Source organism: Fusarium pseudograminearum, chromosome 4 (genome assembly GCF_000303195.2).
Source record: "Fusarium pseudograminearum CS3096 chromosome 4, whole genome shotgun sequence".
NCBI lineage: Eukaryota > Fungi > Ascomycota > Sordariomycetes > Hypocreales > Nectriaceae > Fusarium > Fusarium pseudograminearum.
The window spans coordinates 4,411,684-4,432,209 of NC_031954.1; the positions used below are offsets into that span (position 1 = coordinate 4,411,684).

General features: G+C 47.5%; 8 protein-coding genes across 8 annotated transcripts; 3 read left to right on the top strand and 5 right to left on the bottom strand.

Moving 5' to 3' along the window:
* Window positions 1–354: 354 nt before the first annotated feature.
* FPSE_10537 (uncharacterized protein) lies at window positions 355–783 on the bottom strand (the record flags this gene model as incomplete). Its single annotated transcript, XM_009263654.1, has 1 exon — window positions 355–783. One exon carries the CDS (start codon window positions 781–783, stop codon window positions 355–357), a length of 429 nt encoding a protein of 142 aa, XP_009261929.1.
* A 2,902-nt stretch (window positions 784–3,685) lies between these two features.
* On the bottom strand, window positions 3,686–3,984 carry FPSE_10536 (uncharacterized protein; the record flags this gene model as incomplete). The annotated part of the gene is made up of 2 exons (XM_009263653.1): window positions 3,686–3,919; window positions 3,955–3,984. 2 exons carry the CDS (start codon window positions 3,982–3,984, stop codon window positions 3,686–3,688), a joined length of 264 nt encoding a protein of 87 aa, XP_009261928.1.
* Window positions 3,985–5,028: 1,044 nt separating this feature from the next.
* FPSE_10535 (uncharacterized protein) lies at window positions 5,029–7,310 on the bottom strand (the record flags this gene model as incomplete). The annotated part of the gene is made up of 8 exons (XM_009263652.1): window positions 5,029–5,225; window positions 5,407–5,664; window positions 5,707–5,741; window positions 5,786–6,072; window positions 6,130–6,301; window positions 6,553–6,572; window positions 6,858–6,961; window positions 7,169–7,310. 8 exons carry the CDS (start codon window positions 7,308–7,310, stop codon window positions 5,029–5,031), a joined length of 1,215 nt encoding a protein of 404 aa, XP_009261927.1.
* A 3,434-nt stretch (window positions 7,311–10,744) lies between these two features.
* FPSE_10534 (uncharacterized protein) lies at window positions 10,745–12,229 on the top strand (the record flags this gene model as incomplete). Its single annotated transcript, XM_009263651.1, has 1 exon — window positions 10,745–12,229. One exon carries the CDS (start codon window positions 10,745–10,747, stop codon window positions 12,227–12,229), a length of 1,485 nt encoding a protein of 494 aa, XP_009261926.1.
* Window positions 12,230–12,372: 143 nt separating this feature from the next.
* FPSE_10533 (uncharacterized protein) lies at window positions 12,373–13,828 on the bottom strand (the record flags this gene model as incomplete). Its single annotated transcript, XM_009263650.1, has 2 exons — window positions 12,373–13,382; window positions 13,429–13,828. The coding sequence occupies 2 exons, from the start codon at window positions 13,826–13,828 to the stop codon at window positions 12,373–12,375; spliced, it is 1,410 nt and encodes a 469-aa protein (XP_009261925.1).
* A 529-nt stretch (window positions 13,829–14,357) lies between these two features.
* Window positions 14,358–14,808, bottom strand: FPSE_10532 (uncharacterized protein; the record flags this gene model as incomplete). The annotated part of the gene is made up of 3 exons (XM_009263649.1): window positions 14,358–14,455; window positions 14,512–14,736; window positions 14,784–14,808. 3 exons carry the CDS (start codon window positions 14,806–14,808, stop codon window positions 14,358–14,360), a joined length of 348 nt encoding a protein of 115 aa, XP_009261924.1.
* An 872-nt stretch (window positions 14,809–15,680) lies between these two features.
* FPSE_10531 (uncharacterized protein) lies at window positions 15,681–16,849 on the top strand (the record flags this gene model as incomplete). Its single annotated transcript, XM_009263648.1, has 2 exons — window positions 15,681–16,166; window positions 16,472–16,849. 2 exons carry the CDS (start codon window positions 15,681–15,683, stop codon window positions 16,847–16,849), a joined length of 864 nt encoding a protein of 287 aa, XP_009261923.1.
* A 751-nt stretch (window positions 16,850–17,600) lies between these two features.
* On the top strand, window positions 17,601–18,734 carry FPSE_10530 (uncharacterized protein; the record flags this gene model as incomplete). Its single annotated transcript, XM_009263647.1, has 1 exon — window positions 17,601–18,734. One exon carries the CDS (start codon window positions 17,601–17,603, stop codon window positions 18,732–18,734), a length of 1,134 nt encoding a protein of 377 aa, XP_009261922.1.
* Between the last annotated feature and the right edge of the window lie 1,792 nt (window positions 18,735–20,526).

Genomic DNA, 20,526 nt, shown 5'->3' on the forward strand with positions numbered 1-20,526 from the left:
TCAGTCTGCCAGCCTTTCCAGAGATTTTGAAGGATTGGGAGAATATTGTAAAACAACTTAGCAGCCAATGTTTGCAGTCTTGGTTGACCCGATCGGGATGGCTTCGCTCTTGTTCCATGAGAACGGGATGATGTGTGCCACCTCTCCATACTGGCGTAGTCATGAAATTGCAGTAGAATGTATCTCGACTGCCAGATTTGTTCGTATGAACCTGGCTCTCACCACTCGATTGGGATTGCCGTCGCAGAGTTGAGCAATTCTGCATCATCGTGTTCCCCTTGATAAACAGGTGACCCTCAATTCAGCTCGTAATCTTCGTCTGGATCCTGGAGTGTCACCATGGCTATGTCGACATCAAGACTCAGCACGGGGGTATTGTTGTGGGCCTTGTCCGAAACCTTCTGGCTGGTCTTGAGCTACAGGCGCGATTTGTCCCATGGGATCGAAATCATCGAACATGGGAAGAAGTTCCAAATGATCGGCAGCACCGGCCAAGGCTCCAATGACAGTGAGGCGCCATTGGATTTCCAACATGTCGATAAAATACTTAACCTCTTCTTCTGGCATCTTAATCTTGTAGATATTACCAGAAAGAATGGGTACAAAGTTGTCAGCCCGTATAGCTGCAATGGAACCACCAGTTGGATTGATTAGGGCTGGTGACTTGTCATTCTTATGAGCAATCCTCTTATCAGCCATCGCCTCCATAGTCTTATCGGGACCCGTGACCTGAACCTGGACTGTCGCTAACGACACATCGATTGAACGCCGAATCACCAGCATGATAAACACTGCATCAGTCCTGAAACATGGTATGAGGAATGTCATATCACGATAGACCGTCGAGAAGTTGCGGGAAACAGAAACGTCATCTGCACTACATCTGCATCAAGAGGAACTTCCAATGCAGGCCAATCATGTCGTGCAGGAACTAGCCACAGCTTCAGTCTTCTGGGTTACATTGAAAACCTGACCAGATTGAAGAGCATAGTTTTCGTGATGCTTGGCTTCAACGTAGCCGCCTCCGTAGCGGGCAGAGAGTGTCGGGGCCCTCCAACGCTGTGACAAGGACGAACAATGGTTAATCTGACCACTGTTGTTGGGTTGCGAAAATGGCAGTTCCAAGAACTCGAGGGTCAAGTGACGTAAGGAGTCTCTTGATCAATGTAGAGAACTCAGAGTGAAAACGTCGAACTCGATCCGGATGGCCAAAGAACGACTGTCAACTGATGTCTAACCACCACGCCGTGCTGCTCTGCCTGCGAAGGTACCTCGAAGTAGGTAGTAATGACACCGGACAAGATCCTTGCATTTGGCATGAATCTGTTGGCCAGCCCGAACTCCAAATCACTGCTGACATGACGCTGTCTGTTTGATGCATTCCACAGAGTTTGTCTTTCGTCGCTTCTGATTCCATGGTAGATGATGTGATATCATGGCATGTCGGAACGCGAGTGAAGTGTGAGAGAACGAGGGATCAGTCGTCTCCAGGTAAATCGTTCGTTAGATAGCAGTGTGCACCAATGTCGTGTCCACTGAACCATCTCCGAGGAAGCCATTAGGTCGTAATACCGGAAGTCACGGATAGGGTGGCATAAGGTATTGTGTGGAAGACTGTCTCTTCAAATCGGTAGGCCAGGCACCTTGACTGACTCAGCCTCTTTGGGCCGGGTCGGGATAACTATCATCGCGACCTATCTGGTTCTAGGTCTGGGCCATGCGTCAGGTTGTTTGGACTTGATTGAATCACCGACCGGTCTACCAGGATTGTCTGGTTGTGACGATTGATATAGTAATCGAACTCAACATATCCGTTAACCCTGTCAATCATCCAAAGTGTCGCTGACGAGGTGATTTCAGATGTTCCAGTGCCGTGACATGTCTGATGCTTCAGAGACCATTAGAAACTAATCTTTAGACCACAGCACATTGTCTGCGTCAAAGTAGTAGTCGCCGACAACGAAGCGCCTGACGTGTCCCAAGCGTCAGCAAGTGGGACGCCGCACTCAATCTTATCATGGGTGTTCTTCAACCCACCCACAACTAATAAAAACAATGTCATCTTCGAAGTTTCGTAATGTCGAGACGACGAGTGATGAGGCTGGCTATCATGTCTCGCACAGGGGGTAACACCACTCCCCAAAAGTTGGGAGACTTGATAAGCCGTTGTGGGTACGTGCAGAAGCTCCTGCCCAGATGCAAGAGAAAATGAAAATCGACATGGAGGGAGGGACAGTAGAGGGAGACTATTGCATGTGACTCAAGACCTCGATTGTATTGGTAGCTCTTCCAGAATAGCAATGGCATTGATTGCGATAAGTTAATGCCTGCCTCGAACCTCTTCAGCCTTACCAATACATTGGCAAGTCTGTTTTTTGCTAAGAGCGTCACCAGACTGCTAGGCTCTGTCGCTGTCTTCTGAAGTCGTAACACATCCCGGTAGTGTATGGCAGTCATATCGAAAAAGAAACTTGCGTCTTCTTTTCAAGTGCTCCACGACAAAGATGTCACCTGTCTGGACTCTGGGTTTTCGACTTGGGTTCGATCGTGTTAAGAGTCTTGAGAACTTGAGGGTCGATGTCGGATACCAAATACTGGGTGCGGCGGAAGGTTATCTCCATTTGATTGTAAAAGGTCAGACTGTCGAAGATGGCAAGCCATAGAAGTGAGGAATCTTGGCCGGATTGCGGCACGTCATCGACCTCCTCGGCCTGCCGGAAGGGAGAACGCAGGTGTGAGTTTTTGTCATCTTGGATAACAAAACGCGATCGCAGGTCGTGATACTAATCTAGGACCAATATCCTCAAACCGAGCGAGAGCCAACTTGGGTTCATATGAAACCATCGACCTTCTTTGGGCCGCGAGGCTGAAGTACGTCTTTGCAAACTTCCCACGAGTCGAAATGATGAGGACTTGCGGCTTGCTCGAGCTTCTCCCTTCTCCGTGATAATCTAAGCAGAACCTTGGCGATTTTGCTGTCTCTTCCCTTGTATTGTGCCTCTTCGCAAATGATAACCGACAGATCGAGCAGGAAACACATTGCCACCGCGATCGCTCTGGGGGGTTGACCGGCTGTCTTGACCCAACATGAGTTCTACCCTCCTAGGCTTACGCCATAAATGACTTCAACGAGGAATGCCGTTGAGTCACGGTCGGTGTCCAACGTGCCAGTGGCAAGGCAACCGGCTGTTACCCGAGGAAAGAAAACTTGCTGTCAATGATTCCTGGGTTGAGAACGGAGTTATCCGAGTACCTCGTCAAGGGATGTGTCGCAGGTCTTAAAATTTGAACATCCATAATAGTAGGTGGTAACAACTTCATGCGCTCTCAACACAGCGATTCGAATGCGGCAGCTTGAGACATTCCAATGTGAAAGTGTTACCAGCGTCAAAACCACAGAACTCTAATTCTGTACCGTCTAGGCACACACGACCTCCACAAGCCAGGCGATATACTGTGCCAGACTTCTCGCGGTAGGTTCGAAGCTGACGATTAATCATGCGATTCGGAATGTCCAAGGCGTAGAGGAGGATTCTTGAATCATGATTGTGTTGGAATACGTATCTTTCGTTGGTTTATTGACGAGCGTGATGCATTTGTGTCTATCGCGTTGACTTCCAAGAGGCTGAAAACCACTACTTGCAAAAATGTCCTCGTTCGTACTCGTAGGCGAGTTGTCCAGATGTTACCAGTGGTACACCCCGAGGTACAATGTAGTAGTCCCGTGTACGTTTGACTGAATGGTGGACACCATTTGGAAGACATTGTACTCGTGATACTGCACAAGAGTGTTGACAGCCACCAGGTTCCCGGGCGCAATCACAAGAGACCTCCGTGAGACAGCCTCTGCAGTTGGTTCAATGCCGATGAGTCGATGAGTGATCCACAGACCAGGAACAGGTGTCGTTCTCAAAGATGACTGCGATCATCAGAGAGTGTAAACTGTTCTCCCACCATGGCTTGAATGCCCACAATGCTCTTCATATTGTTGCAAGCATCTTGAACAACGACACTGTTACAGGTGAAGACGGCGGTATGCTGCCGTTATAACGCTCATTTCTGGAATCTGTTCCAGGGCTTGCTGTAACACTGCTTCGTCGGCGTTTAATAACGTAGCAGTCTTTTAGCGCCACCAAACAAGAAACACCATCCAATCGTAAAAGCGACCAGTTGTATGGCTTCCAACATCTGAATTGCATCCAACAGGGCCAATGCACTTGAATTGGTCTCTCTCTCCCGCCGCCTGTTGACATTCTGCAGCTTCGTTGCAAACTGTCAAAGACGAAAGTCTACCTCGACAGCCGCTTGTAGTACCGTAGTGAACCAAACACATGGACGGATGGGGCCGCGTTGATCAATCCAAGGTATCGATCTCGGCACCAAACGACATCTCACCGAACTCAGCAATCGAATTGGTAACTGCAACCTTGAAAATGGTCGCAGGCGTTTCGACAATTTTGCGTCATTGATCCGTGATAAAGACACTGAAGCCGTGATTCTGATCGGCTTTGCGGAGCCGTTGGTCAACGTGACTTGGGATCGTCGCGAAACTGTTGGTGGCTGCAAACGGATTCCAATCGTTCGTCTTGATTCGAACACTCATCCAGGTGGCTTCTTCGACTTATCATTCTGAGACGCAAAGGCCTCGGGGGATTCATGCAACATGGGACGTCTGATCAAGACAATAATGGTCGCCGGATTGTGTGGAGAATGCACATGTCTTGCCTAGTCATGCGATTGCTTGTGGCATCCTACCAAATAAAAGTGTATGGCGGACATTGGGTACTGGGCAGAGGACTGGAAGTCTCTGGAGTCGATGCATTGCCAGATGTATGAGTCAGGGACTTTATAAGGGACAATAAAGGCAGGTACTGTGGTGCCATTGTCGATTGTTTGTTTGCTTCGATGGAAGCGTCCTTCCTTTTTTGAATGAGAACTGGGCGATGGACCAAGGTGATGAGGAGATGAGTTCTAGCTTGGCCCTCCGGTCACCATACTAAGAAAGTGGGTTTTGTGGCCAACTCTTTCTTAGATACTGGAAGTCTGCAAGTACTCCAGACCTGAGATTTGTGCATCTAAGGCGAAGCAATTGATGAACTCTTCAGGTCCATCCTTAGGCTTGGGCCAACGCTCATTCAGCGTCATGACAGCGGGCTGCAATTGCTTTGGATCGGGATCGCTGAAAACGAATAGAGGAGACAAGGTGTTGCCCCAGATAGACGTTGCTATCCCCAAGTCCATTGCCTTGTTGTATCAGGGTCTCGAAACCGATACATTGAGACGACGCCATGTTGGTATTAGAATAATGATGGCAGTTGTATGTTTACCAAGCGTGGCCCATCGTTGCGAAGTCTGGTAAAACTGTTAGTCTCTACATTACCGAGATACAAGATTAAGAATACTCACATGTGATACGTGGATGAGAAGGTGAAGAAAGGGGTAGGATTGACGTGATCGTTGATGATAAGGAAGGTTCGGCAAGAAGCGAAGAAGGGAGGGTCAAGAATGAGGAAAGGTGGTAAATGAAGGAGTTAATTCTTCCACAGTCGATAAGATGTGGAAGTGGAGTAGTACGAAGCTTGCGGCGGAGAAACAGAACGATCAGCTTCTCGAATAAGTTGTGGGGTTCTCTTCTCAGCAAGCATGTGGGCTCTGTATGCCTTGCTGCGATGTGCATTCGTAAGGAGAACTCCAAGACATACTCACAAGGGGCAACCCTTGATCGACTTCCCATAGGATACCTATCGTCAATTAGCAGGATATTTATCGCTTTAAAGCTTCTTACCATTTGTAAAACGTTTGGACCATTAGACATGATGTCGTAGAAAGCAAGTCGGCCCGCACGACGAAGTACGTATTAAAAGAGGAATCGTGTCTCTGACCTGTGATGATAGAACCATGATGACCCAGGTTTCCAACAGGAATGATGTGTTTCTCGATCATTCGATGGTATAGCTTGGATGCATTCGACGACAATGTCGAAGAGTATTCGATTGTCATGGCACATCTCATGCTCGATAGTGTCTCATGTGCTCGATAGTGGAGCCCGACCGTGTGCGCCATACAAATGAACTATTGGGTTGGAGGAACATTAGAATATGCTTTATCGGGTGTACATGATGGACTTACCAGTAGACTATCGGTGGACCATAGAATCCCGGGTTGTAGCATATCTTCTTCGACTGCGCAATCGCAAATGGGAAGATATGTGCTGCGCCTGGGTTTATTGTGGATAGTATGGCCATCGCTCGGGGTTGTCAAACGTTTCTGCTCCTTCTTCCTGTCTTGCATGTCTTGCAGTCTGGCAGATGACAAAGTGGAAGAAGATTGTGAGGAAGAGAAAATTGTGAAGTAGTCGGATGTGAATGTGAAATGTGGTTTCCGTGAATAATGTCGACAGATTCCCACATGGACATGAGTTAAATGTAGGTGGACAACTCCAAGGTAGTGACGATTGTGAAGTGGTTGCACTACAACAATAATGCTGTAATCCCCAATGCGAGACCGCAATGTTAAAACCGGATCATGAATTGTAACAGCGGTAGTACTTACCCGCAGTAAACAGCGTATTGCTAGTGACGATTGAGAAGTCCACAAATGTAGGGAGTTTGGTGAAAGTTGTGAAAGTGTTGACCAGTCAGACATGACCACGGTAATGAAGATAGTGAAGATGGTATAGTGGAAAGGCACTCTGGGCATGAGTCAACATTAGGACAACGAGAGAAGGAAAGGCATTGGTGACACAGAAAAGATCGGATGATGAAGCTCTGTTGATCAGAGCCAGATATGCAAGACATTATCGTCCAATAACATGACGACAGAAGATGACGAAAGAAAAAGAAAAAGAGCATACTTACTTTCAGTGATGTAACAGAAAGATGAATGACATGGAGTAAGAGAGAGGAAGGAGGAGCATCAATGCTGGGCTGAGAAGACGGACAAGATGAAGGATGCTTGGTATCTGAGAGAATAGAAGGCACACCACAAGATGAAGAAAGATGAAGAGAATAGACTGTGATGGAGAAGGATGAGGAAAGAAAGAAGCTGAGGAGGGGGAAAGATGGGATATTTGACCTCCAAAAATCCCACTTCCAGAAACAATACGTATCAATTCCATGACGCAGTGAATTACAAATCATCTTGACAGAATGTCGATGCTTCTGCTTACCAGGAAACACGGAAGGGCAAAGTGTTTGGAGACGAAGATGTGTAGCTTCGTATCGCGGGAAACAGCAGATTGACGAGACAATAAGCTGCGAGACGGCAAACCTTGATGGCAAGCTGGCCTGGGTGAGGGGAAGACATTTCATGGAGGCAAGTAATTTCTACATCATATAATCAATACAAAATTACTATCTAGCTGGCGTTTAATATCGCTGTTCTGCTAATTGAGTACGTCTTTTACTATGTTTTTGGTGTTGAGCTGCCACTCCCAATTCTTGTTGACTCTATGACTAGCATGAGAGAGAGAGCATGAGCATCTGCTGCGGAGTCATCGTCTCTCGAGATTGTGACACATACGTGACACTCAGCAGGGATCCTGGTACACAATCCCTGCCAGCAAGCCAATGTCACATTTGTAACGCTACTGCATAAGGGTATTCGTTAATCTTGCTGTTTCCTTCCATGTACTCATGGTACTAGTCAATAGAAAGATTGGCCTTCCAAGTCTCCAGGCAACCCTCAACAAATACTCTGAAGAGATAATTCTAGATGACATGAATTGATCTGCAGTTTTCGTCTCCTATGATTCCAGGGGTCGATTGTTCTGATACATTGAGGTCATGTCATTGTAGATCGGCAATCGGACTTGCAAGCACAGTGATGCAAATAACAGTACAGTCTGTGCTCTCCAGCACATTGACTACTGGGTAGCAGAAACGTTAGCCTCCCAAGTCTTAGGTTACAAAAATAAATAGCCTAAAGAGCATAGTTAGTCTAAGTAGCATAAGCTGACCTACTAATTTCATCTCTTATGCTTTTAGCGGCTCATTTTTCCGATACCCTGAGGATTGACATATCCTGTGACACAGTGTCTAATGATGCTGTTGGACATGCAGATCAGTGTTGTCACCACCATCTTGGTTGTTCGAGCGCTGTGCACTACGCATTGTTTCCTTCCCAAATACTTTTGTCAATATCCATATCACATAACAAATACTCAGAATCACATTATCACTACTGTCATGTTTCGTAATAGATTCCATATCTGTTCTGCTTCCCCTCTTTGCGTCCCGGTCATGCTGACCTCTGTGTATCTGGCCCATGCTCACGCTTGGAGCGTGCCTTTCCGTGAAAACTTTTCATTGGTGATATCTGACGGAAGCTTGCGTTGGTAAATCCGGATGCAGACTGACTGTTCCCCGTATAATATCCAATTATGGAAAGCTACCCGTTGGGACTGTTTTGACTGAACATCTAAGAGGGCAAAGAAACAGGGGAGTAGCGTCGCTTTCTCCTGCATTGTGCTTTGTGTCAAATGGTATTGGGTAGTGTACAGTGATTGCTTTGTGTAGAGATTATGTGCCAGCGTCCTAGTTGCAGAAATCTCCAGCTTGTTCGTGGTAGATTAGTAAAAGGGAGAGTGAAGTTATACCCCAACAATCTTGGTGGGACATTCGGTCGCATGTCTATGACCATTTGTTCTTTTCTCTTTTCCCCTTCGCCTTGCCTCACGACGAAGGCTGGAAATGAGAATGGTAATTGTTTTGTTGTGCGTCTTACTTTATCTTGGGCGACCAGTTTGGAGATGGTGTTCCTCACCTATGCGGTGATGAGTTCTGCTATTCTGGCGGCGTCCTGTGTTGTGGGGTCGTCGTGTATCGTGACCCCCGTCTCATGGGTTAGAGATGTGGGCTGGGTAATGCTTGTCTGTTCGCTGAGGTGACTTCGCTGCCATTTGAATCACATCGGCTTTCGACGTATCGTCTACCTTCCAAGCTTACATATCGGGGCTATATTATGTAGGTGTCCCAGCAGCGTGTGTTTGTTTATTTGTATATTTTCGCCAGTGTCGTTTTGGATGATAATTCGTGTCATATATCTATTGACCAGTAGAGCGTAAGAGGTCATGTTGTCTGGTGTCTTTGGTTCAAAAATGTAATCTTGTTGTTCTGATGCGTCGTGTTTTACCATGACTAATCTCTGTGTCCTGGGTGGTATTACTGTTGTCTTGCCGGCTTTTACCGGTCTGTTCTTCATTTGTGGTGGGTGCCACGCTGCCAGCCTGATGTTGATGTTGCAGCTGCTGATATATGAAATGCCCTGAGACAGCTTTATGTCGAAGTTCTTGGGTACTATGCAGTCGATGCCTACTATTGGGTAGCAGAAGAAGTAACCCCCTAAGTTCCAATGTCGTATCGACGATCAACATTGGAGCGGCACAGCCGGAGCTGTGGTTGCTACTGGAGTTGAGGTGGAGTTGTCCTGGTTTGAGAAGAAGGCCCGTGCGTCATTTTCACTGTCGTGGTGCTGGTGTTGGTTGCGGGGCGTAGTAATCCAGTCGACAATGGGGGCCTCTGGGTTGGTGCCATGGTGTGTTCCATTCTCATGGTTTTGGGGGTCTTCCAGGTTGATCAGCAGTTCGTCTGACGAGCTCGGGGGCGTCTCCCCCGAGCTGCTTTCCGCGTCGTGTATGAAGGCTTGGAGTGCGTTGTCTGGTACTCGAGGGCTGGGTCTGTTTCAGGGGCCTGTGGGATATCACCCCCATTCCATGGCTCATGGTAGTTCCCGTCCTCATGTGGTGAGTGTATGCGTGATATAATTTGTCCGCCGCATCGTTCCAGTCTAGCTCATATTGACCGTCGTCACGGTCGTAGTTCTCCGCCCTTATCGTCCTGGTACCTCAGAGCCACGTTTGCCACCACCTGATTTGGTGCCTGCGTCGTGGGATTGTATGTTTGTCTGTTTGGCTGAGGTAGACTCTGGTTGAATAGGTTGACATTGGCGTTCTGTCTGAAGTTTGTATTGTTTTAGTTCCGCTAGTTGTTATTCTGTGTAGTTCCCATCGCGGTTCCAGTTCTGACTGTATCTGTGTCTACTACCACGAGAGTTGAATCCGTCTCTATATCCTTAGCTACGTTACCTATGCCCGTTGTATTGTGGCGTGTAATCATGTTGGTTTGTGTTGTATCCGCCTTGTTGTCTGTTGTAGTTGTTCCTATAGCTGTTGTGTAGTAGCCGCCTTGTTTGTCCTGTTGCTGTTGGAATTGGTATGGCTGGGATGATGGGCGTTGTGATGGGTAGGATGGAGTAGAGTTTGGGCGGAAGTTATTGTTTAGTTGGTAGGCCTGTACTATTAGGACGTCTGGCCCACTCCATTCTCACGGACTGCCTTAGTCACACACCGACGATGCATTTGGTGGTTGGTACAACTTTAAGCAAAATATGCCTTCAGGATAACCAGTCACAAACCAGGTGCACAATTCTATAGCAAAGGCTATCAATCACATTGAACCTTATGTCCAAGCAACCATCCAATCGACTCAATGTACGGAGAGATAGAAACTCCGGTCCCTCCCCAAGGTTCGGAGCGCCACCGTGAACCACGCTTTTGTTGAGTAGGTAAAATTAAAATTGTACACGTATTGCCTGGACATGAATTCAAGTTTAAATGTGATATTTTATTTTGTAACAAAGTTTTCACGTAAAACTCGTAAGGCTATAAATTTTCATATTCTCTTCCTCGCCAATCCTGAATCTGATCTTCTGCATGTTCAAATCATCGACACCTACGACAAACAACATGGACTTCTTATCTCTACTACCCGATCTGGCATTGGTCAATATCCTTGGCCATATGCATTCTGAAAGAGACATCTTTCATCTTATCAGCGCATCACCAGAGTCTCTCAGGATCTATATCCGTTACCGACAGACAATCGCACGCCAAAGACTTTCCACGATGCTCCATCTCGATGTCGATGGTTCCATACTCCAAGACGCTCAAGCCATCATCAACTTTCCTGTCATCCTCAAAGACTCATCCGTCCTTCGTCGCGACGTGCACCGATGTCTCGACACTTGGGATGCGCGGGGTTTTCCCAATCCACTAATGGAGCAGGCCAACCCAGAAAGTGTAACTCCGGTTCATCACTTCTTCGCTCGACTGATCTTCTTTATCGAGGATTATATCTCCAAAGCCTCCGACCCATTTCCCACGCGAGCTTACATGACACTCCCAACGATGAACCGTTTTGCCCCCACCATGCGATTCAAAGGCCGGGAGATTGACGATATAGAGCATGTGTCTTTTGCCGATCTAGACCCGTCAGTTCAACGTCGTCTCTTGCAGGCATTCATAAGATTCGAGTTCCGTTGCAAAATTTACCATCCATTTGTGTGGCCTCTAATACAAGGGACCGCGTATGAGGACATGATTTTCAACGCCAACAAAAGTCTCTCCATGGAAGACCACGAGGAGATATACTGTGTCAGCGAATATCTCAACGGGATGTACAGTGCCATAATCGTTCAATCCGATGATGATATCTGGTTTCCGGATCGACCATCACCTACGACTGACCATGGACTACTTTTCCCAGATACTTATTGTATACGAATATATACATTTGTTTCTGATGCCGACTTAGACTTGCTCGCCTGGAAGCGAATGCCAAACCTCGGTCTTGATCCTCTCAGCGCGCTGCTTCAGTATCTTGACTCGCATAGCAGTTCGAGATATTACATCAGAGACCGGGTTCAGAACTTTTCGGACAATCAACCTTACGGTCTCTGGACGGCGACCGGCCACTTCCTTCAGCAACACCGCCTTTATTTTGTTTCGACACAAGTTCGTAGATTGGCCGCCGCTACCGAGTCCTCGGACAATCCCATGCAATGGAGATCTGACACAATAGATGACGTGGACCGACAGATAAATCTGAAAAGCTACGCAACAGCTATGTACCGTCAACGAGCCGGGATCTTCTTCACAGGTTCAGTTGGGCGTCAACCAAATCTGCCATCCTGGGACGAGTTCATTCTGGAGGAAGAGCGGGCAAACCACATCATGGGCCTGGAGGAACGCCGGCAAAGGCGAAGGTCTCATAAATGGCGGGACGACTGGGCAGGGCAGACATTGAATCGTCCCTCTGACGATGATTCTAGCATCAACCAAGAAAATGAGGAGGATTACGATGATGAGGAAAGTGATGATGAGGAAAATTATGGGCAAACGACTCTCCTTGATGACCTGCAAACACGGTTTTTCAAGCCACGGAGTAGGTAACAGAAGACATTCTCTTAGATAGGTACCTAGGGTGCAGTAATAAACAACTCAAGACTATGATCTCAACAGCATAAACTGGCCTGCTAATTTTGTCCCTTATGTACAGCGGTCAATTTGATGACAGGTTTGAACCCGTCCATACCCTAGTCCTCAGCAGCCTCTTGATCATCGATTTCGGTCCAGAAATCCACCAATTCCTCAAGATCAGGCCTCTCATTTGCATCTCGTGACATACATCGGTCCACCATCTGCTTCCAGGTAAATGGAATGTCGTCCGACTCGTCCCAATCTGTGGTAATATCGTCGGGGTGCTCAATATCGTCCCAGTCAGCCTTTGGTTGGCGGAGTAGCATCCACATAGTCCTGCCGAGACTGAAGACTTCCGCAAGCTCCAGCGCCCAGGGATGCTCAGTGGCCCAGATTGGAAATACATCCCACGTATGCCACGGGGCATCCTCAAGAACGTCTTCATGCACGTTACGACGAGGCGGGCCACTGTATTTCGTGTAGTGTAGTTGAGGTCGCCCGTTGCTCGAGACAGCCTCTGTGACATCCCAAGTTCCATCTACCTCCGGGGCGATTGTCGTAGCTGGCGCATCGTGCTGCTCCCAGTCGCAAAGCTTGAGGTTGTCTTCTTCGTCCACAACAAAGTTGCCGGGCTTTATATCCTTGTGGTACGTCATTGCGACCCGGTGAATGTGAAAGACTGCAGAGGCCATGTTGGCGCACCAATGTGCCTTGAGACGCGGGGCAATTCGTGCGCCGGCTTTGTTGCTCTCTTGAATTCGAGAATCAACATTCCCTCCTGTATAAAATGGAAACAAAGCACCACAGAAGACTGGCTGGGATGACTTATCGGGCCACTGGATAGTCACGGGCAATGTTGGCGGTGGCATTATGTTCGGGTGAGGAAGAAGTCGGTGGAGTGTATTGTACTCTCGACGCCAATTGCTGATCAAGTTTCGAAATACCACGTCGCCTTCGTCATCGCAATGGGAAAGAGCGGTTCGGAAGTCGACGCCTTTGAATACAGCACGGTCGCCATTCGGTAGACGAACCTGAGTAGTGCATCCTTTGCCGCCGAGCTGTTGGAAGCGAACGAGGGTAGCAAAGTCAAGTGACTGGCCTGTAGCAGCATCTGGTAAACGCCCGACTGTCGCGCCGTTAGTGTTGTACCTTTGTTGTTTGGATTGACTTACGAGTGTCGTCTGCGAGATTCCCAATGTATTGGGAGAATAGAGGATGTGAATAGACCTCGAATCCAAGATTCTCAACGGAGCTGTCACTACTCTCTATCGCCACAACATCATCCAATCGAAGGGCAGGTCTCGAAACGATCTGTGGCCAAAGATGACGAATGGATGCCCATACGGCAGTGTGCAGGTCTGGAATCGTAGCAAAGGTTGCTCCGGGGTCGTCGGTTTCGATATTCTCGAATTTGTTGCAGACTCGATTCGCCAGCGAGGTCGGTGGGCTTCCTTCTTTGTTGGCGCTGAAGGAGAAAATGACGGTGAGATTACCTCCGTATCCTTGTGCGTAGACGGTACCTTGATCGTCAGCCCAGATCCATTCCGGCTCGAAATTCTCGTGCTTCTCCATCTCGCGATTTGAGCAGGAGCGCGTTAGTCAATAAGGTCTTAGGGTAAAAAGGGAAACAACCTAAGACGTCTGGTCTAAATACCATGAACTGACCTAATGATTTATTCTCCTATGCTTTATGGAGGCAGTGTTTCTGTCACCGTGAGGATGCGAGTAGAAGAAGTCTTGGCTTCTGAGATGGAGGATAAAGAGGGGGGGACCTCTCATGTGTAACAAGTGGAATTAGGTAGATTAGGTACCAAATGATCACCAAACAAAATGACGCTGAATCAATTTAATATGTCACAAAAGACAAAATACTTGCTCAGCAGCTGTGAACATCAGTTAGCAACGTACTGGGTACTAAGGCATGAAGCTGATCAAGTCAAGTTACGGCAGGCCACAGCACGAAAAGCGCTGTTGCTTCCGCTAAAATCATGACTAAGCTACTCCACAAACAAACTGCCCCCACCACAGCCCACCACCTCTTCTTCCTCGAACACCACAACGACAGAGATATCAATCTTTCAATCAATTTGCTACATGAGCTCTACTGGTTCGTGCTGAGGTGTCTATTGATGTGGTTTTTACCCTGAAGCTTATGGGCAATCTTGTGCTTCTTGAAAACAATCGGCTCCCCAGAAGGTCCTGTTCCGGTATCAGCATGATGCTTCGCGATCGGATACTAATAGTAGTGTACTCACCAAGTTTAGTACCGAATTGCCACACCACATGGATCCAAGCATCTTTGGGGTCGGGGTTGATATCAACCGCAAGAGCAATGGTCGACCCACCGAACTCCAACTCCACCAGAGGTGGGGAGTTTACATCCTTGTCCTCCAATGCTACGAGTCCAAGAACATCCACCAGACCATGCTTCTGCAAAACATTGAGAAGCTCTGCAAGAAATGGGCCATACTTCGCATCGGCTAACAATGGGACAGTGCTTTATTTTGTAGGGCCCAAGTAGACGAACTCGTAAGGTCCAAGCCTTTAACCATGCCGATTCATTGGACAAGACGAATGGATATCTATCTAGGTGTAGGACATGCGCACCTTCAACCTGTCGTAGATGCTAAGCCAGCTGCTGGCCCCCTGGCTAGACTAGATTGGGAATAGTTGGAGACAATCCCTGGAGCCTCACCAAGCGGCCCGACCCTTGCAGGAGTTTAGTCAGATATGAGGGGTCAAGTACTTGGTGGAGGTGACAGGGATTAATATTGACTAACAGTTCCTTCACAAGCTGAGCAGATGTCAAAGAAATGGACAAAGGTCGAGATATGCAGAAGACATCTATATCGGTAGAACGTACTGAATGGACAAGGGTATGCTACTTAGTTGATATCCATTACTTACCTATTTATTTTCATGTCATGAGACTTCAATCAACATTTCTGCTACTTAACAGAGGGTACCCTATAGTCAATAAGTAATACTATTCACAACCCCAATTACCCGTGCCAGGCCATATGTACATCATCATCTAGAGTTCATTTCCAATGGATTCACTTGCCGTTACAATCCGACGAGAAAGATGACTTCAGTCTAGCCTGATAATTGACCTACACTTCTCTTTGATCCCGAACGCACATTTACAGTTGTTTTGCCTAAGAGGTTTTCCCCCTCCATCAGACACAACGAGACGCGCTCTTTTTTTTCATCACACTCGCTACGCTCTTCTCAAATTCTCCTCTTCAATGGAACTTTCGCAATATTGTGCCTGAGTAGAGTATTTATCATGACCTCTCCATCTATATCAAAAGCGTCAACATCGACCCGCACCCTCCGATTGCTCCCCCAATCATGTCAAGGACCATCGTCTCCTTCGGATGAGCTACGTGATTCACCTCCATCACCAACAATGGCGATAAAAATGTTTCAGCTAAGGAAGCGGCTGTTATACAAGTCGGAAGATCACGATCATGGCGACGACCCAGCCAGCAGCGATAGAAAGACCAACTCCGGTGGTCATCGAGATAAGTCTACAGTCAAACCACTCACTGCGACTGTCGCCAACATTTCGTCACTACGAACTCCGAGGAGCGTAACCATGGCTTCCCAGACAACATCTCCCGACCATGACCAGCTCAACACCATGTCTGCACCCACTCGCTCTTACAAAAGGCTTGGGACTTCGTCGCCTCTTTCTCCTGTCAAGAGACGACGCACTGATTTGCCTTCACATGCGCCTAGCCCAATCATCGCCTCTGCTGCGGTAGCAAGCCGGCAATCACCACTGCCCCTCTCTACTCGTCCTACTGCTTCCGCTTCGCCGTTTTCACCCAAACATACGAAAACCCAATTAAAGCCCGGGTATGGTTTGCCGAAGTCTGTATTTGAGGATCTTGACGATGACCAGGTTTGTCTCTAGCCATTTCATGTCACAAAGTCTAACAAACCCAGGTTGAATCCCAAGATTCCTCAATTTGCATGACCGACTTTACAAAAGCACATGACGAACTTACCAAGAAGCAACATTCCATTTCTAAGCTGCTAGACAATCTAGCTACCAATCTACGCGACAACCTACAAGCCAGCGAAACAAAAATAAACACGCTTAGGAACAAAGAACCTTCACTGGACAAACCCGCTAAGCACGTTGCACAACATGAAGTTGCCCATGAAGAGTGCCAAGCGGCCGTAGACGTACACAACAACGATTAGCAATCATTGGTGCAACGGAAGGGGTCTTCGCGCGATCTCAGCGCACAGGCAATGATGGCCAAGGGACACGAAGTACAGCACAAATTAAGAGCGGCTCAGAGTAATCTGGAGCGCAGTACGATAAAGCTTAAGATAGCACAGGGTGATTTTACAGAGGTCAAGACGGCATACCACAACTGGAGAGCAGGCATTGTTGCCGAGACAGAAAAGGCTACAACGATCAGGGAAAGTCTGCGGCAGGTCAAACGGCACAAGAAGCACTATGAATTCTTGGAAACACTGGTGAAAGGTGGCCCTTTGATGACAGAGAGACTTGTTGGCGTTGCAAAAGATGCTGGGCTGGAATTTGAGACCGGGCTTGGCGAGAAGGAGATTTGAGGGTAGTCAGCCACGGGTATGTGAAGATGAAGTTATCAATAGAGACTGCCCGTGAAACAAGATTTTGTTTATCTGAAAATGATTGTGGGAAGAGACAAACCTCCAGGACTGGCAAAATCGGCCTATGGAAGCATAAGAGACGAGATTTGCAGGCCAACTTATGCCACTTAGGTTAGCATCTTTAGACTAATTATTTTTATATTCTAAGCCTTACGTAGGTCGGTAGGGTAAGAAAGGTGAATTTGTCACGCACCCAACGTACCTGCTGAATGTCAGTTCACTCTTTCCATACCTAGGTAGGTACCTATCACCGTTATGTGATGAGGTTCCGATGGTGTCAACATGCATTTTTCCAGACAATTGGAAAACAGCAAATAACAACAAACTACCTACTAACCTACTGACTGATGTCACTGCCTGGGCCCCGTTTGTTGAGATATATCCCAGCATACAATCCGTCAAACCTGAGGTTATACCTACTACTCTGCTGAATGGGCCTTACTACATTTCAACCACCACTTCTTTTCCTTACGTTTACTAAAGCCAGTCGAGTCTACGAATGACAGTAATCTTCCTTAATTACCTATCTAAATCGTCACCAACACTGATATTCGCCCACAACATCCTTCGCCTTCGGTATTCTTCACCTTCGGTGTTCTTCATCCACGACGTCCTTCATCCACGACATCCTTCATCCACGACATCCTTCACCCACGACATCATCCTCTTCTTCTTTCATCCCATCTTCAAAATGTCGCAACCATACCAGTTCATCCAGAATGAGGAAAGGTGGGCCTCGAGATTTAGAACGGAAGAGATGAAGTATCTGCAAAACATGGGATCGGCAAAGCAGGCGACATCGGGCAGCGTATGCGATCGAACCCACCTCTTCGCATTCCATGCGATTATCAAGCAAAGAGGATATGAAGTCCTTCCAGTTTTGAAGGCTGCGACAGCGGTCGAGATTTATGACCATAATGGTCAGATAACTAAATTTATCAACGGTGATGGTCAGAAGAACGAAGGCCTAGAGCACCAGCTATCGCAAACATTGGGTGCCAGTCTAGGCCTAGTATGGTCTTCCCTGCAACGAACGAAAGAACGAAGAAATGCCCAGGCTGATCCTCAACAATTCTCTCGGCCGTTGTCAAAGCGGCAACAACAGATGCCCAATCCTGACTATAACCCGGCACCCGCAAGCTCACCAGGCAGTGCTTCAGGAAGCACATCGGGAAGCACATCGGGTAGCGTGACTGGCAGTACTGGGTCATCCTCAACGGGATCCGATCAATCCTTCGCTGAAGGAGTGAAGCAATCCGACCTCCAGAGCGAGGACTACACCGTGCGACTCATCACCAGTGTCTTACGGCACATCTTACACAATGCCCAGCGTCCCAATGCTCTCGAAGCTCTCGAATACCGAGAGAAGGAGACACTGACCTTGACGACCACTGCTTCTGGGAAGTTCGTGGCTACTGATGACGGCGGACTTCGCCACCGGACCCGAAAGGCCAGAGGTGTCACGACGGCCAACTTCTTTGCGCTTGTAGAAGCGAAGAAGGCGCTCTACAAAGACAAGAACGGTATTCCTTTCTTTCGGGATGAAGTCCTGGCTCAAATCTCATGCGAGGCGATATTGGCCAAGATTTCCGAACCTGATAACGTGTGTGGTGATAGTGTCGTTGTGATACATGCCGCGTGCCATCATGTTTGTTTTGTGGAATTCAACATGTCAGAGGCTTATGGTGTTGACTTCAGGAAAGGCCGAACTCCTGCTGACCCCCTCAACATTCACATGTCCAAGTGGTTCGACATTGCGACCCGAGACGGGAGACTGGGTATTGTGAAGAACATGCAAGGGTTGATCAACAAGTCTTTGGAATAATTTGGTTGAAGGTCCGGATCTTCGTTCATCCGATTAATCAATGCGACCAGTCTCTCTCATGTATCTAGGTAGTTTTTCAACCCTCAATAGGAGGTATACTCAACACGACATGGTAAAGCCAGTCGAAGTCGAGTCTGTGAATCACAGCAAATTTTACCATACACGCTCTTTCCATATTGCTGGTTACGGCTTGTACAGACTAGTCTGGTCACGTGGCTGCTATCTCATCTACACTGGTCTTGCCAGTTGCTCTCCATTGGTCTCCATCGTGATTCATACAATATAACATCTCTCACATGATCCTACTGGCGAACTGTCCATAAAATAACAGATGAAATTTGAGACGGAAAAAAGGTGTCACAGTGAATCACGGTCTATTATCGTCATGCAGCAGTGAACCACTGCGGTACATTCTAATTCGAGACGACAAGAAGGCGCCACAGTCACCCAAGCTCCACCATCACCATACGACATCTAACCAAGCGATATGAAAACCGACGCTCCATCATCACGCAGCAACGAACAAAGCGATATGGGAGAATCTGGCAGTTTTGGTGGATCCGGTGCGCAATTTGACGACGCGTATGATAAGGGAGCCAAGCTATCCGACTTGCGGGGGGAGTGGGGGACTACAGCGCCAAGCTGATCACCAGCATTATCTGATACATTTTGCATGGAGCGCAGCGCCGCGCAGTAACCAGATGCCCCTCAAGCTCTTGAGATCCGTGAACGGGAGCCATTAGAACTCGAGCCCCCCTCTCCCACTTTAGAACTTTCAAGGCCATTGATCATGGAGGACTCTGCAAAATCTCCAATAGTGGGCAGATGGCCAACTTCTTTGCACTTGTCGAAGCGAAGAGAAAAGTTACAATCAAGGATGGGCTACCAGTGATGGTAGATTCCGCGTTAGGACAAATGACATGCCAAGCTATTCTGGCTGAACTTGACGAAGGGCAAAATGTGTGTGGGGACCGTGTCGTTTTGCTACATATCGCAGGTCATTGGGTCTGTTTCCTTGAGTTTAAGACTCCTGACGTATAGCGAAGTCAGTTCTTGGGAGGATCGAACACGACACAGGTACTTATTGTACAAACGACAGCCTGGTTTGATCTTTAGAGGTCTCGTAGAAGACAGGGTACTGTAGACAATATCTACGGATTAATCAATAAGGCGTTAGAATAGGTAGTGAGCAACAGATTCATGTTTGGTAAAGCCAGTCGAGTGTGTGAATCACAGCAACAAAACCACAGGGACAAGTGAATGCACTCGAACTTGCGCCTAGATTTATATTTGTCTCACCTGTCCAATGAATCGGCGTAGTCAAGGGCTTGGACCGTAAGAGTTTGTCTACTTGGGCCATACAAAACCAAACTCTGTGCCTTTGTTGGCCGATGCGAGATAAGGCGGCTTGTAGATAGTATCTAATGGAACTTTGGGTGACTAACATATCTAAAGTTTCTCTAGAAATCCAACTTTGGATAAAAAAACACTTGCTTGCATTCACTGCCTCAGTCGGATGAAGAATGTGCTATCTCTTTGGCTATGTATGATGGATTCTTTCAAATAAGTATGTTCTTTGGTTACATGAAGCAAAGACTCTAACAATTGATGAAGGCCCTGGAGTATCTGGCCGGAAGACAGGTAGGTTAAGAATGTTAATAAGGCACTTGATTTACAAAAGCACGGAACAGCATTGTACGCATGCACGTTATGGCCAGGGAGTCTCATTATCTACCTGTTTGTGACGATGGGATTGATTGCGGCGTTTATGAGGGGGTTGTATAAAGGGGAA